This window comes from Plectropomus leopardus, chromosome 19 (genome assembly GCF_008729295.1).
Source record: "Plectropomus leopardus isolate mb chromosome 19, YSFRI_Pleo_2.0, whole genome shotgun sequence".
Lineage (NCBI taxonomy): Eukaryota > Metazoa > Chordata > Actinopteri > Perciformes > Serranidae > Plectropomus > Plectropomus leopardus.
Genome location: NC_056481.1, coordinates 15,973,340 through 15,989,816, shown reverse-complemented (window position 1 = coordinate 15,989,816; position 16,477 = coordinate 15,973,340). Strand labels below are relative to the sequence as shown.

At 38.8% G+C, this 16,477-nt stretch overlaps 1 protein-coding gene across 4 annotated transcripts in view; it reads right to left on the bottom strand.

Moving 5' to 3' along the window:
• Positions 1–16,477, bottom strand: part of LOC121959262 (potassium voltage-gated channel subfamily C member 1-like) — a 60,025-nt gene that overhangs the window by 19,288 nt on the left and 24,260 nt on the right. For 2 of the 4 annotated variants that reach the window (XM_042508495.1, XM_042508496.1), the window contains exons 3-5: positions 8,610–9,591; positions 5,870–6,064; positions 4,749–4,877 (exon numbers count right to left, since the gene is read on the bottom strand). In XM_042508495.1, the coding sequence (XP_042364429.1) occupies positions 4,756–4,877; positions 5,870–6,064; positions 8,610–9,591 (1,299 nt within the window). In that variant the 3' untranslated portion in view covers positions 4,749–4,755. The remainder of the gene's footprint in view (positions 1–4,748; positions 4,878–5,869; positions 6,065–8,609; positions 9,592–16,477) is intronic. The other 2 variants (XM_042508497.1, XM_042508498.1) reach the window with 1 other exon arrangement.

The following is a 16,477-nucleotide window of genomic DNA, read 5'->3' as shown; positions in this document are numbered from 1 at the left end:
CAATTGCCTGTTAAAGACATTGTGATCTCCTGTTACCCTTTATTAGATATATTGATCTCCTCATGGTAGTTACTGAAGCCACAATGTGTCCATACGTTTCATACAGTACCTGCGGTGTCTTTTGGGGAAACTAGATGATTGCGTCCTCTTGTTACATGTATTTAGGTTATATGCGTCAGCAAATGCATTTAATATTTTATACATGTGTACTTCTCATACATATACATAAATATTTATGTTTTTTCTTCTGTGAGGTGAAAATCTGGCTCAGACAAAAATATTTGCAGATTGTTGTGATGAGGCAACATTGTTAGATACACAGTGGTGTTGTTACACACGTTAGAACACGCAAGACAATGTAGGATAAGTTTATCATACAGAGTACAATGATATACAGGAGGATACTGACACGTTTTCACACACAAGGAGTGAGGGAGTTGGATTTTTTTAGTATATTAAGTTGTCATACCAAGCCTCGTAACACAATAACTGACTACAACAGATATTAGGCGTGATGACTTACTTGCATAGGCATAAAAAGAAAAATTTTGGTAGCCACTAAGTGAATGTTGCAAAGATACCAAAAAAGAATTGCCCATCAGTCTATATGAATCAATAGCATAAGAATAATAAACAATTGGGTTTAAAAGGGTGAAATGAAATGTAGATGGAGAACCCTGCTAAGTATAACAGCCTGCATACAAGCAGGACTGCAACTAACGTTTATATTCCTTGTTGGTTAAACTTATTTTCGCAATCAACTGATAAATTGTTTGGTCTATAAAATGTCAGGAGCTGGTGAAAAAAAGTCAATAAATGTTTCCAAAAGCCTAACATGACATCTTCAAATGTTTTCCTTTGTCCACAACGCAAAGCTATTCAGGTTACTGTGATGGAGGAGTAAAGAAACAAGAAAATATTTACATTTAAGAAGCTGGAATCAGAAAATATTGTCAACTAGTCAAACTGATTAATCAATTATAAAATTAGTCGGCCATCAATTTCACAATTGACAAGTAAACAGTTAATCAACGCACCTCTCTTTCTAACTAGACTTATTAATTAAATTTAGTATTTATTTATTATATTATACATTGTATTAAATTGCAATGTAGAAATACTGTCAGTTTATACGAGCCAGTAGTTTTTCAATAAATAATATAATCCATATTCTTTAGTCAAAAAAACGTTTAGATTTTTTTTTTATATTGTGGGTTTAGTTAAATTTGGTGATGAATAATGAGCTTTTTGTCAAATAAATCCTTGGAAATGTCCTGAACCAGTGAGATTTGTGCCATTTTTGTGTTAATTTCACTGTTTTTGTTGGCAATTTCTTTTCATCATTCCAATTCATAGAAGACAGATAGTAAGTGATGGTCAAACTCAAAGGAGAACACAGGAAGAACATAGGGGAAGTCGAAACACACAAACAACAAAACACAGCTGTACAAAACTCAAAAACATTGTTAAAAAAAATAAAATACACCATAACCACAACAGCAAAATATATTAAAAAAATAAATATAACTTAATCCTACGCACACAGAAAAGCATTCAAACAACAACACTACAACACAAAATCACTACACAATACTCCACAAAAATACTTCAGAAAGATGTACAAAACATGTTAAAAACACATAAATAAGCACAAAAACGCAAGAAATACAAGGGAAAAAAAACTCATACACATATAGTGAGGAACTGAGAGAAAGAGTGTGGAGAGGGTGAAAGAAAGAGGGAGGGAGAGAGAGAGAGAGAGAGACAGACAGAAACAAACAAGATCCTTGAAGAAGGACTAGAGGAGTGATTGGGAGTGGACAATCAAAGGGGTGATTGACCGTTTGACCTTAGTGAGACATGCATATTGCATTGGGTGCATAGAAAGTCAGATGGCCAACAATCAAAGAGAAGAAAACTGAAAAGCTGATTAAAAAAAGGTTCGCAAAGACATCTTATGCGTTTATCTACAAAATAAATCACAACTGAAGCACACAAGAATGAGCTTTAAACAGCATGGAAATCCCTCTTTAAAAACAAGAAGGAGAACGTTTGGTAGCAGCAGACTAACATAAACTCAGTTTTGGCTCAGTTTCTAAACATTTACTGTTTTCCTCTCACTTAATCCAAGAGTTGGGTTTTTTTTACATTTAAAGTCACGTACATTTGAACAGCCATATATCCAACTTTAGATATGTAGCCAAAGCTTTATTTCCACACGCACCGGGCGAGAATTAGACTATATGTCTATTATATTCAACACATTCTCACTCCCAACTAGTCAGTTACCGACGCCTGGTCAGTGGCCCTCCACATCAAACTATGATGCTCCAGGTACCCCTCCAGAGTCACTTTTGGATACTAAGGGACACTTGTTTTTACACTTGTTAAATGCATTTCAAAATAAAATGAGGTAAACACTTCTTTTAGGTTTACTTCTTTAGGTTTAGGACAAAAGAACATGGTTAGGTTTAGAAAAAACATAGTTTGGCATAAAATAAGTGCGTTTCATTCTAACAAAATGAGATGTCGTGACATACGTCACTCGCATAGCATGCTACATATACTAGCACACTGTGTTATTAATAGCTCTATTGACTTTTGGTTTTACATGGGACACAAACAGCGGTCTACTAGGTGAGAGTTTGGGGTCTGTTTTACCCATACAGACTTTCGTGCCTTTCATACAACGGTAGTGTACGTGTCAAAAACATACTGTCTCTAAAGGGTGCCGAGGGCCACTGATCAAGTGTCGGTATTTGACAGGTTGGGAATGAGAGGGGTTGCCTTATCAAATCTTAGAGAATCAGATTCCAAAAAATGACAAGAAATTGATCCATTTTCTCTGGTATTTACTGCATAAAGTACAATATCTTTCTCTGGTACATAGGGCTCAGCTTATTCAATATTATAGATCCATTATAGATCCCCAACCAAAACATATGAATTACAGTATACAACTTTCCTGTAAGGAGCCAAAACCTTAAAGCTTAGTCCTAATACTTTAAGCACTTATTTTCTTCAATGGACTCCTGATTTGCTTCAAAGAGGGATTTTTGCAGCACTAAAATTACAGTTTATACATAAGAACCATTGAAACTGAAGCAATGTCAGGGACCTGTAAGTGAAGGGCTAGGACAGCTCGAAGGCTTGCTTACCTTAGACAGCATGTAGCCACTTTTCAATCAAATCTGTCATAGCGTTTTGTCTTTCTGTCTGTCTGGTCAGTAAGTGTTTCAGTCACCAAGTGCAGCTCATAAATCCTTTTGATTTCTATCCAGATCTCCATCTTCAGTACAGATACAGTAGGTCCTGAACTTTGGACTACACTAGGCACTGAAAGCACATATACGCGGTCTAGGGAATAGTATTTCAGATCCATTACACGCTCACAACACAGTATTTTTGTGAAAAAGTATTTTCATGACTGGCTTTCTTTACAAAGACATTGCATTGTAAGAGTTTGCTTGAAAATGTTTGCTTGTTTTCAGCGTGGTATGTTTCAAGAGGTACTATCCCTTGACCTAAAGCTCCACTGACCCCAGTGACCTCTGGCCTTGAAGAGATGATTGTCGTTCAACACTGCACTCAACTGTGAAGCTATTAAGGCTGGCCAATTGATTTTACATAAAAAATAGCATATGTACATGTAAACATGCACATTTTTTGAGCCTGAAATGCATTCTAGCATAGAAGGAATAATTGCCATCAGCTTAAGGTTAAACCTGTGCATGAGTACATGTACTTATATAGATATAAAACTGTTAAAAAAGAGTGTATTATCAAGGAAGATCCTTTGTAAATTGCAGTGAGTGCTTTTGTTTGCCAAGGAGGAGGCCTGTGGGGTAGGGAGTAACACGAAATAAACAGAGTAGAAGGGAAAAAAAAACAAAATTAAGCCACACACGACAACACAAACACGACACTCAGACGGCATTGAGAGGACAGAGACACAGTGTATAACATGTAAGAATGAAAAAGCCCACATACACACGCGTGATATGACACAACCTGAAGAGAGAGACAACAACAACACAGAGGCACATCAGACAACAACGTGACCCGCTGTTCCCAGTTCAATCTTCTTTAGTGTTACGTTTTATTAGTTATTGACACAGGACAACTTTTCACTTGAGCTGCCGGGTGTATTTGCACACGCCCCCACATGGAACTGCGCTCGCACTCATGACTGTATGCGAGTTTATGCAACACATATACACATTTTTGTCCACACTACTCATTGTGGGTGTATATCACAGAGCAATCCCATTTTCTTTCCAATCTTTTTTTTCCTTTTCTTTTCTTTTTTTTTTTTTTAACATCATAAACACACAAATTTTGTATTTATGTAGGATAATGGGCTGGTCATAAATCAAATGTTGAGCCCTAAAATGCCACCCAAACCTTAATATTCATATTTAAGCACTCATTTTGTCTGTTTGCATCAATCTCTTAACGTTTTACTTAAAACTGACGACACACTTTCAATCACAGAGGAGACTTTTCACGGGTGAAACTCCGCTGAACATGTAAACACAATGTGGCAATGGTGGTGTATCTGTGATCTGAAGTCATGCATAGTGTGTGCAGCTGTCTGTGTTACAGTGTGTGCTGTACTGGTTGAGTGTACCTGCAAAAAAACATGCTACGTGATGGAGAGCCAGATCAAAATTTCTGTGTTTTCACTCAAAAGTTGACTAAGCTATGGGCTCCTTTATTTTATACTAACTTTTTTTTGTCAGTGTTACCTCTGGTCTATGGTTTGATCCAGGAGGACGTGGAGTTTGCATTGAGGTCCTGCTGTAACAGAGACCCTTCCATCTTATACCAATCCTCAGTCAGAGGGGAGTCTGGGCTGGGTGCCAGGGCTGCTGCCTCTAGTTTGTTGTCAACAGGGGGGTGTTGAAAGTTTGGAGGGAGTGTTAGGGAGTGTTTTGGTGCAGGTTGGCGGCAGTGGTGGTGGTTGGATTGCAGTAGTAAATGAATCAAGGTGTCAGGTTTTCATGAGCACAAAGATAATGCACATGGGGTTTAAAAAAATGTGGTCGGTGGGTATAAGGGAGTGGGTGAGGGGTTAGGGGGCGGTGTAGCACAAAGGATAAGAAGGGAGGGAAAATGAGGGCATGGGTTTCAAGATGGGGTAGAGGAGGAAGGGGGTCAGGAGGGAAAATGTGCGGCAGGTAAGGGAGGGTAAGTCATCACAGAGGGGACGGAGGGGAGGGTCAGGAAAAAATTAAAAGGACGTTGCAAGGCAGGAGAGAGAGAGAAACAGAGAGGGAGAAACAGAAGTGACGAGAAGTAAATTAATGCATGGTCAACTGTCTGAGTCCAGAAGACAGAGAAAGACAGATCGTTTATGAGCATGAATGAAAGTGACATTATGGGACACAGAACAAAATCCACAGACACCATGGAAAGATGGAAGACGTGTTTGAGGAGAAGAGAACGAAAAAGGAGAGAAGTAGAGGGACAGAAAATCTCTTCTGACAGAAGAAATAAAATATGAAACCAAGCCGTGATGGAAACACAGACAACATGAGTGTGGAGAGGTGGAAACAGTAGAAGCAGAGCAGAAGTGCATATGCATGTGTTTTAACTGCATGACTGTGTGTATGTTGCTGCTAGCTGTGATTGGAGCCTACTATCTGTAGTTGAAGCATCCAAAGTTTGTGTGTGCTCTTTCATCCAACCCATCTTTCCTAAATGTTTTCAATGTGATCTTGACCTGTGTGTACTTATCTGCATCAGCTGCACACTGGAAATATATATTCTATATGTTGACAGTATGTTGTGCCTGGTGTCTTGCTGTGTGGGTCTGTTTACATAAGATGTGCATGTTTTTGTATCCGTCTCCCAGTGTGAAACGTACCTTTCCGCACATTCCCATCTGTGGCACGGAATTCCCTGGTGTTGAGCAGGAAGCAGGCGCGGTCCTGCTGGTAGCGTTCCCGGGTAGGTCCTCGCCCAATAGGGCTCCTCTCGTCTGGGCTCAGCACCTGGTCGATGGTGGGACAGTCCTCGTTAGCCAGGGCGGCCGAAGCCGCATCGCCGTTCTGCTTGGAATCTAGAGGAAAGGTGGAGGAAAACCACATACAAGAGAATTATAAGACAGCCTAAAAGAAGAAGTGTCTTGCGTGTATTAACAAAAATACCACTGTAAGTTTATATTGTTGATTAACTGTGGGAAAATGCATGTCATCAATGACAATGTTTTTAGGTAATGGATGAGGAAAACTACTAAATCTTTGCTGATTACAGTTCTTCAAATTAACAAATCTGCTTGTTTGTTTCTGTTTCAAATACTACATTTTTGGTTGAATTTTGTTGTGAAAGGGACAATTCATCCCAAAATCAAAAATACACATTATTCCTCTTATTTGTGTTTTTTATGAATCTTGATTGTTTTGGTGTAAGTTGCTGGGCATTGGCAATATCAGCTGTAGATATGACTCCCTTCTTTCAGAGATAATGGAACTAGATGGCTGTGGTTCTCAAAGTGGCAAATAATACATCTGAAAAACTCAACAGCAATGTCTCTTTCCAGAAATCATGACAGAGTCTGTGGCAAGACGTTTCATGTGGGAACTATTTTCTTACTACCAAACGACACCTTGCAGCCAAATCACTGTGCAGAAGGAAGTGTGCATCTAGTCATGGAAGAGGAGCTCATGATCATGGCTGAGATGTGAACATTAACGGCATCCTCCTCGGCTGAGCTGTAACATTAGCTAGCTCACTGGTGCTAGGTGAGTTGGCATAAGATACACACTTCTTCCTGCAAGGTGTTACGGTTGTCATATGTAGTTTGGTAAAAAGAAAATAGTTCCTTCGTGAAATTGCTCTCAACAAGTTCTGTCAATTATCTTGTGTATACGGGTCATGATTTCTTCAAGGGCAAATTTCTGTTTAGTTTTTCAAATGAACTAGTTTGCACATTAAGTACCACTATCTCCAACTCTCAGCAACTCTCACCAAAACAATCTAGATTGATAAATACCACTACTGGTAAGAAGAAAATGTGCTGTCTCTGAACTGTCTCTTTAATCACATTGGTATAATCAACTTGGTATTCTTTTTAAGCTTTTAAAGACAAAGCAATCAATCAAGAAAGTAATCACTACATTTTTACACACAGTTGGTCTAGATATTGGTATACAGTCAAACATATCACGTGCTAAACCACGTTCATTAATGATTGGGACTGACAGATGTAGAGGTCACCCACATGTTCACTGAGACATGATAAAATATGTGAACATCATGTGGTGATGATACTGCAGAGCAGACTTAGAGCCAGTAATACAACTTCCTGCTAAAAACATCTACTGACAACCTACAAGAAACCTTTTCAGTCTGGACGGAAGCCAAGCAGACGAGATGGAGTAAAAGCACTGATGAAACCAATATTTTCAGGCTCACTGATGACTAAGGCAGTAAAGTAATGCATTAAAAGGTGCATTATTGTTGCATGTGCCTGACGCCTGATGCTGCAGCATGTAAAGAGCAAACAAAGAGCCAAATTACATCTCTTCTTGATTTCACTGCTAATGCCAGAGAGAAAATATGTGCAGTCAGCCTAAATTGAGACGCATTAAGCTGTTTTAATAGATAATTGAGTTCATTTTCCTTCCATAGTGTTTGTTCTTCGCTGACAGATGGGTGCCTTAAGGCTACTGTGGACCTACCAGTTGATCATAAATTACACATGAGTTCTGATGGGCCAGTGATTTCTCCGGGGTGGATCCAGAATCAACTATGCATCACTTCTTGATAGCGTTCACTTCGTTTTTTGGCACTCTAATCCTCCACTGGACCTTCGAAATTATCACTGTGCACACCTAAAACTGCCAGTAGTACACTGTTCTTTTTCCCCTGAAGCATGCTAGTCAATCTTTTATTGTGAAAGACATTTGTTCTCAAAATGAAGGACTTAAAGGTCCATTGTGTAGGATTTAAGGGTATATATTATCAAAAATTGAACATATATTGAACAGCATAACACTGATTTGTAACCTGAAACTGTTTTGGCCAGCTTTCATAGTCTGGTCCATTTTTTTGGAGAGGGATGGACATAATTATATTATTACTATATTATATTATAATTTTCCTCCCGGTAAAAACCTCACTGATGGAATTCTAACTGGGAGAAGTTTCAGCTGGTTGCAATCTACAAGCTTCTCCGCTAGATGCCATTAAATCTCCCTAAATCTAACACACTGGACCTTTAATGTGAAAAGCACATCTCAGAGCACAGAATCAGTGACTTCTTTTAAATCACTTAAAAATCTTTTTTTTAGACTTGCTTTTATGGGATGTCATCATTTAACTTGTCTTCTAATTTAACTTTTAATTTATCCATTGGTAGTCTTGATCCAGCTTATAAATATTATTATTATTATTATTATTATTATTATTATTCATTTCCTGTGTTTACTGCTTTTATTCTGTTAGTGTATTTTTCAAACACTTTTTAGCCTCTAATTTCTTGTTTAATTCTACCTTAATTCTTGTTTGGCCTTTGTTCAGCATTATTGTCTGGCTTCTATTGTTATATTGCCTCTGGGGGTTCTTGCCTCTGTTTTGCTTTGTTTATCATTACTATTTCTCACCTCTGTTAATCTCTATAATTTCTTCTTGGGCGAGAGGACAGTCACCCCCAATGCCTCCAGATCCCATCACTCCACCAAGGACGTTTCCCAAAAGCCTTTGCGGTGATGCGGTAGCCATAGCCAGGGCATCTGGCTTGCAGTAGTTGGGGGACCCTGGTTGTGGTGCTCGGGGGATATGTTTGTTCTTCTTTTTGGGCAGCTTTTGTTTGGCCATGGCCAGAGAGTAGTACATGCCGAAGTTGTTGACAATTACAGGTACGGGCATGGCAATGGTCAGCACACCAGCCAAGGCACACAGGGCACCAACCAACATCCCTGACCACGTCTCCGGGTACATATCTCCATAGCCCAGTGTAGTCATGGTCACGACGGCCCACCAAAATCCAATGGGAATGTTCTTGAAGTTGGTGTGGGCACTGGCAGTCGGGTCATCTGGGTCTGCACCAATTCTTTCAGCATAGTAGATCATGGTGGCAAAGATGAGGACACCAAGGGCTAAGAAGATGATAAGCAGGAGGAATTCATTTGTGCTGGCACGCAGGGTGTGGCCCAGGACACGGAGACCCACAAAGTGGCGGGTGAGCTTGAAGATTCGGAGGATACGGACGAATCGAACAACACGGAGGAACCCCAGGACATCCTTGGCAGCTTTGGAGGACAGTCCACTCAGGCCCACCTCCAGGTAGAAGGGCAGGATGGCGACAAAGTCGATGATGTTGAGGCTGCTTTTGAAGAATTCAAGCTTGTCCGGGCAGAAGGTGACTCGCAACAGGACCTCAATGGTGAACCAAATGACGCACACGCCTTCCACGTACGTCAACCAGCTGTCAGTCACCACCTCGTATACAATCTCCTCGCGGGTCAAGTTGCCCACCGTGACGTTCTCTGTCTTGTTGAGGATGGTGTTGAAGGCCTCATGTGTCTCCATGCAGAAAGTGGAGATGGAGATGAGGATGAAGAATAGGGAGCCAAATGCCACGTACTGGAAGAAAGAAAGAAACCAGCAAACAGAAAGAGCAAAGAAGAAAGCAGAAAAAGAGGAAAAGAGAGAGAGTCAGTTGCAAATCAAGAAAATTCAGCAAGGCAAAGAGAACAAAGAAAGCAAAAAGAAAAACTATTGGTTCTATATATTGGTTGTTTTATGTGCAACCCGCCTACATGCACAAGTGAGAAATACTCTTCTATGTACAAAACTACTACTTCTCACTCTGTAATGGTCATATACATTAACGTCTTTACATCCAAAATGTTGGAATCATTCTGACTTATTTTTTCACCCAAATCTGGTGTGTAAAAGTTAATTAAAAACAAAGCAAAGACCTATTTTGTAACGGAGGGAAAGTGAACGTGCCCCGGAAAGGACAATTTGACCCGTTGTGATCAAAGTCCAAGGATAATCAGACTCATTAGGCCCGATCAAATTATATCTGACAGTCATAAATGATTGTGATGAACGATGAAGCCGTAAAAATAGATGTGCTGTCAGTATCCTATCATGTGCCATCAGGAAATTCTGACTTACAGTGATCAAATTATTAATAGTTTTATGAGTTTAATATTAAAAAAGGTCAGATTATTTTGATATTATCATAACCCCATATAAACATGTTTTTAAATAATATGGTTATTATGCTAAGATTGGCTTTAAAACATTAATTTGAAACAAATATAAATAAACAGGTACACACATTATTAGGGTTCATATAAGTAAAGCACTTAATGCCTCAGTGGTCTGAGACCCGACCCCTCATCTGAAAGGACCTCTTAAAACATGACATACAGAGAAAAGTGCATAAAATGAGAGACGGCAATGCATTAATGTAATTCTGAATTCAAAACAGAAAAGTAAAAATGGATTGATAAATTAATAGAATAATTTCTTTGCTATACTCTGCTAGAGAGGACACAGTATAGGATGAAAGGATGACAAGGGAGGAAAAAACTTTCAAAATCATCAGATCCTGGCTGAGAATGTCAACTGAGCTATAGATTTTGCTCTGATAATCTGCAAAAAATGCCACAGATAAGTAGCATATTCAGTCCTATTCTGGCATAATTCAGCATGATGACCAACTTAATTATTTACAAAGTTTTTGTTTTGGTGACTGTAGCCCCTAAATGTATGTAGAAATGTAGGAAATGGGATTCAAATCACATTTATTTTTCAGAGGGAGTACCCCCGGGCCCCACATTTTATTGTGTTCCCCCCACTTCTCAGACTAAAGAAACACTTTGGCCATAATCCAATAAACAATTGAGAAATCCCACATCTTACTGTGTGTTCTGTGTTGTGACAGTCAAAACATGAAGTTTGGTGCAACAGTCAAAGAAAACTGCAGTTTTCCAGCAAACATATATTTGTTTACAGGCTTACAGTATGATGTCAGACCCTGCAAACCAGCAACTGACTTACACAAGTTATTTTTAATATTTAGAAAGCTACAGGGTACATGACCCGCCGCATCAAAATGCTTTCTTGAGTTTTCTTTTCAATTAAGACTTCATCTTTAAATATTAGGTAAAAAGAATTGCAATTTCACAAAGGCTATTTGCAGACACGTGCCTGTAGCCAACACTGCCTTCGCACCTGAAGTGGAATACTGAATGTAGCTATTTTGTTAACACAAACATCATCTGCTGCATCACCTTGTAGGTTAAAAACAACCTTATCAGTCCATTAAATGAGTGCTGGCATTGGAAGCAGTTTTGTTAGATTTTACTTTCATTATGTTGAGGTGCCAACAGGTCTATTCAGCTATACTTGCTAAAGTTTATGTACACAGTGTGTATTTAGAACCTTTATACATCCTAAAAAATGAACATATTTAGTCAACTAAGTCTAAAAATAGTAAGCCAATATTGTCTCACATGGGACGCAAATCCCAGTCACCCCTGTTAGAGTGCCATATTTGACCTATTCACTCACCACATCTTACATCTTTGAAGGGACTGTGTCGCTCTTTAAACTACATCACCTGATATTTTTGGCAGTGCATTTGTTTCGTTTGTTTTTTTTCTTGTAAATTTAACACTTTAAAGTCAGAGAATATCCAATTTTGGCGAGTGCTAATCCCGACATAACCATAACCTCTTTGCCCTAATCTTACCACCTTCAGACCTTGATGTGTCAAGATTACTAGCCAATCACAGCATGCAGTGGTAACCATAAAAAACATGCCTTAGGGCTGGGTGTAAATAGCTGAATAGCTGCAGTGTAACTATTCTTACCCAGGTGCAAATACACACTCTGTTCCACAAAGTTAAGACATTAATAATTTTGTGTCATAAATTTTAAATATCTTGTCCTTGAAGTGAACTTGAGACTTACATTTGTTACTGTAAAGCTTAAGATAACTTTGCTTAATTGTTGGTGTAACTGTAATATTTAATATTTAAGTCCTTGTTTCAAATTAAAATGTTTTTATTGGCTTTGCCTTTAACCGCGTCCTCTGTATAACTATCCTTTCTACAAGTGGCATCCTTTCTTTACTACAATGTCTTACAGCTCCATGTTTACTTGTTTACTTCCAAAACTTTGACCTCTGGGGTAAATTTCCCGCATAGAAAGCAAAAAATAAGCAGTTGTATTCTCAATGAGTATATTTTTCAGACTGCTTTTTTATCGCTCAAAGGCAATTTTCATAGCATCAACCATCTGTGTGATCTGCAACTTTCTATACGTACCCAAGCTTATTATTATGCTGTAACCCATTCACTAGTCACTAAATCAATGACAATAGCGTGATAACACCAGTGTGTGTAAGGTTGCTGCACAATCTTTCCCCATTGCAGTCCATTCCTACAAGCCCTGCAGTGTATTTATAGATGCAGTATACTTTGTGCTTTATCAAATAAATAATAAAACAGACATGGCCTGAAGAGCAAAAGAGAAAGGTAATTCATACTTGAGTGGAGCCCATATATATAAGAAGCCTGAGTGCCTTCAATGTATTGTGCGTGTCACTATGTATTTTCGACATTATGCACTTATGTAATATCAAGAGCAACATACTTAAAAGAGGAAGGCTAAGCAAACGGAGGGAACTGTTTGCGCTTATTTTTTCTTGAAAAAGGTCTCGCTTCTTTTTCGCAGCTTTTTTTTGGTGCCTTCATGACAAAAACAGACTAAGCAGAAGACTTAAAGCTCCGAGCCAGTGTAGTTATTGAGATTAGCAGATAAGAGTTTCGCCAAAGGAGTGACCTTCAGGAAAGTCAGGGATGTAAGTCATTGTCCAATCTGTAGTTTTACGATGTGATGTTGGTATACATGTGTTGTTGACTGAATCAAGACGTTGCAAAGATGTGATTTTTATGGATATTCTCTTTGTATCCCAAAAAGTTTAAGGTGTTGGGTTTGTTCCAGGTCATCTGCTCCTCTATCTTCTGTCATTCTCACAACCCTCCACCCCCACACTCCCAATCTCTCCCGCCTTTTTCTCCCTCTCCATCTCCATCTCTTCTCCCTACCTCTTTTTTCCTCTGCTGTTTCTCGCTAGTCGGTGTCTGACCTACTTTCTCAGATTGCTGCAGTGCTCTCCCCCTCTGTATCATGAAAACACACACACACACACTGAGGTTCTCAATCACCCTCCTACCTCTACCCCTATACCAGCCCCCCCTGTCCCAGAGAAGCAGGATAGCACCAGCGGGACCTGCTCAGGATGCTTCTTCATTGGCTGAACACCAGAAAACCTTCACATGTACAAATCAGGGCAACGAGGAGAGTTTTGCCCTGAAGTGTTAGGCACTTATTTTTTTATGTTTCTGTTGCCATTATTCCTTACGATGGCATTAATGATATATAACAACGGTTAAACTGGGGAGATGAGCAGTGCATGGTACTCGTACAAAGTGCTAAAATGTTGAGGATGATTACAAGTGTGAGATCTGTCCTCAAATACCCCTTTTCCACCAGATAAGCTCTGGTTCTTGAACCAGTTCCTTTCCGATTCTTGCAACATTTGTGTAATCTCGTGAACCAGTCCAAATTTTCACCAGATTTGAGCAGAGCCATCATAATTAAGGAATGCATCATTATCTCAAGGCATTACATAATGCACAACGAGAAGTAAACGGTCGTGGCACGATGGCGGATCGCATTGATTACCTGCAAGCTTTTGTTCCGTTTTTACAGATTTTTCTTTTTTTTATCCAAAAAACAAGCACGGACCAACTATTGATTGACAAGAAGATGTAGAAGACTATAACATGCAAGATTCCAAGCTCTCTTTACAACACGCCCACTAATGTTGTCACAGTTCACTCTTCAGGTCATGACAACCTGCTATTTTTTTGTGTTAGTCTGTAACCAACTTTGTGGGTTCCAAAACAATGTATTTTTGGTCACCGTGCTCAAAACGGTTAAAAAATCAGATGTTCGAACGTGAACAGAACCAGTTCCATGTTGGTGGAAAAGGAGTAAAATAACTTTTATTTGTGCTGTGGTGCTTTCACGGAGTTCCTGCAGCTTAAGGCACGTTAGATATAATGCTTTTTAGGACTTTTTTTAATGTCACTCGAAATAAAATTTAAGGTCATTTTCAAAAACTTCACAAATTGAAGGGACAAACAACATGAGCCGACATAAATTACTAAGGGTAAGGAACAATTTAACGTAAGTGTTTATTGTAACATAAAACATGACTTTTTTGTTTCGTGGTGGGGACGAGGGGAGAACAGAACTGGGAAATACCTGCAGATTGTTGGGGAGCTTTCGTGGGTGTTTTTTTTTTCAGTCCATGTGGGATTTTGCTGCCTTGATACATTTTATGCTGAGTTTGAAAAACTTTTCACTTAAAATAAACTGAGTCTCATATGCAAAGCCCTGTAAATAAAAAAAGTGAAATATCCCATTTTCATTGAATTTGGACTTCTCCGTGTCATTTTGGGGATGACGGCAAGCTAGCAGAGTAGTTACACTGCCCTGAGCATCCTGGCCAGAAACATAATATATAATATCATTATATGTAATATATAACAAACTGGTTCCACTATTCTGATCCTTGTGAATTATTGCAGTAAATTATTTTTACAAAAAATTATTGTTACCTATTATTTTGAGATTTTACAATGTAATGTCTGAAAAAAATCATAAAATCCTATTTCCCATGTCTTTGCATTTTAAAGTTTTATGAAGGATGCTTTTTAGACATTTTAATACCAATATCAAGGCCTTATTTGTAAATGTATTAATTGAATGTCTTTTAAGGCTTTTTAAGGATCCACGAGAACCCTGTTTCAGACCTAAAGACAACTGTCATTACACATGTACAAACACGCAAAGACAAGTGGACAAACTGCAGTAGCATCATATTTTCTATGTAGGCTACACAGGTGGAGACACTGGAGGGGGCGGACAGGTGGGAGGGAGACCAGACGATGTGGATCCATGCGTAGAGAAGCACAAAGGGAAAAAAGTTGGAGCATTCCACCAGAAAGGACAGAGCATGATAAAAGTAAGACAAGGTGAGGTCCGAATGCCAAAATAGTGGGCTTAGCTCAAACACGAAAGAGCAGAGTATCTAAATTTTACAAAGATAAGCGGAAATACTACCAGATAACCCACGGTAGGTATTGGGTTTGATGATCTTAAAGGGATGTGACTGTGTCATGCAAAGAGGAGTTTTAAAAAAGACAAGGAAGAAGACATAAAGCAAAAAAGAAATGATAGAAAGAAAAGAAAGAAAGCTATCAGGACTTTGAAGGCTAATACTAAATGACAGGCTGTTGCCATAAAAGCGACTTCTGTCAACCAAAGGGACAGAGAGGGTTCTCTCTCTCTCTCTGTGTGTGTGTGTGTGTGTGTGTGTGTGTGTGTGTGTGTGTGTGTGTGTTTCCTGCATAGTGTAGAATCTTGTCCACAGTACATAAAAAATGAATATGTTTGACTCAAAGCTGCATAAAGCAAGATGTACCATAATATCAAATACACCCATTTAATGACACTAAACCTGACATCTGGTTTACACATAGAACATGTTGCAGGTGATGTAATGGACTCTATAGCAGTGATTAAAGGGACCGTTTACCCGAAAATCAAAAGACCATTTTTTTCCCTCTCTCTTTCTCTCTCTCTCTCTCTCTTTTATATATATACATATATATATATATATATATATATATATATATATAATATATATATATATTATATATATATATATATATATAGTCTTGATCAGATTTTCTAAATGTATATCATTACAGATAAGTTTCCAAACAATGAGCCCTAGGCTATATTTTGTTACTCAGACATTACTGAATTAACATACTCCCACACAAAACAACATTTTCTGTCTTTCCTTGTCTAGCTAGTACAGTATGAAAATAGCAAAGACAGTGGAGATTTGTGATGAAACTGCAAAGTCTCTCCTGATTAGCAGATTCGCCCTCTTTCTCTAAAGTAAACCTCGGTGTCGGGTGGGAACTCTGGTGGGAAATCTTACACACACAGGAAATAACACATCTGTATTTCAATCTCCAAACCTGAGACTGAAATACTAAGCTTGTTCCGAAAAAACGGTGAGGAGGCATGCTGTGCAGAGACAGCTCAACTCACCAGTGACAATGAAAATCAAGGACACAAGTTAACACTAGGTTGCAAGGAGCAGTGTGTAGGATTCAGTGGAATATAGTGGTGGGATTGCAGATTTTGACCAGCTAAAACTTCTCCTATGTGCCAAGCATGAACTCCAGGTTTGGATTCCTTCAGTGTTCATTGCTGAGAAGGTTTTTGCTGGGAGCCTAACTATCCATCAAGGTCATTTCCTCTCCAAAACCAATGGACCAGGTAATTTGAACCGGTAAAAACGGTCTCTTTCTAAAACAAATGAAGCCAGTGATTAAAACCGGTAAGAACACTCTATAAAGCA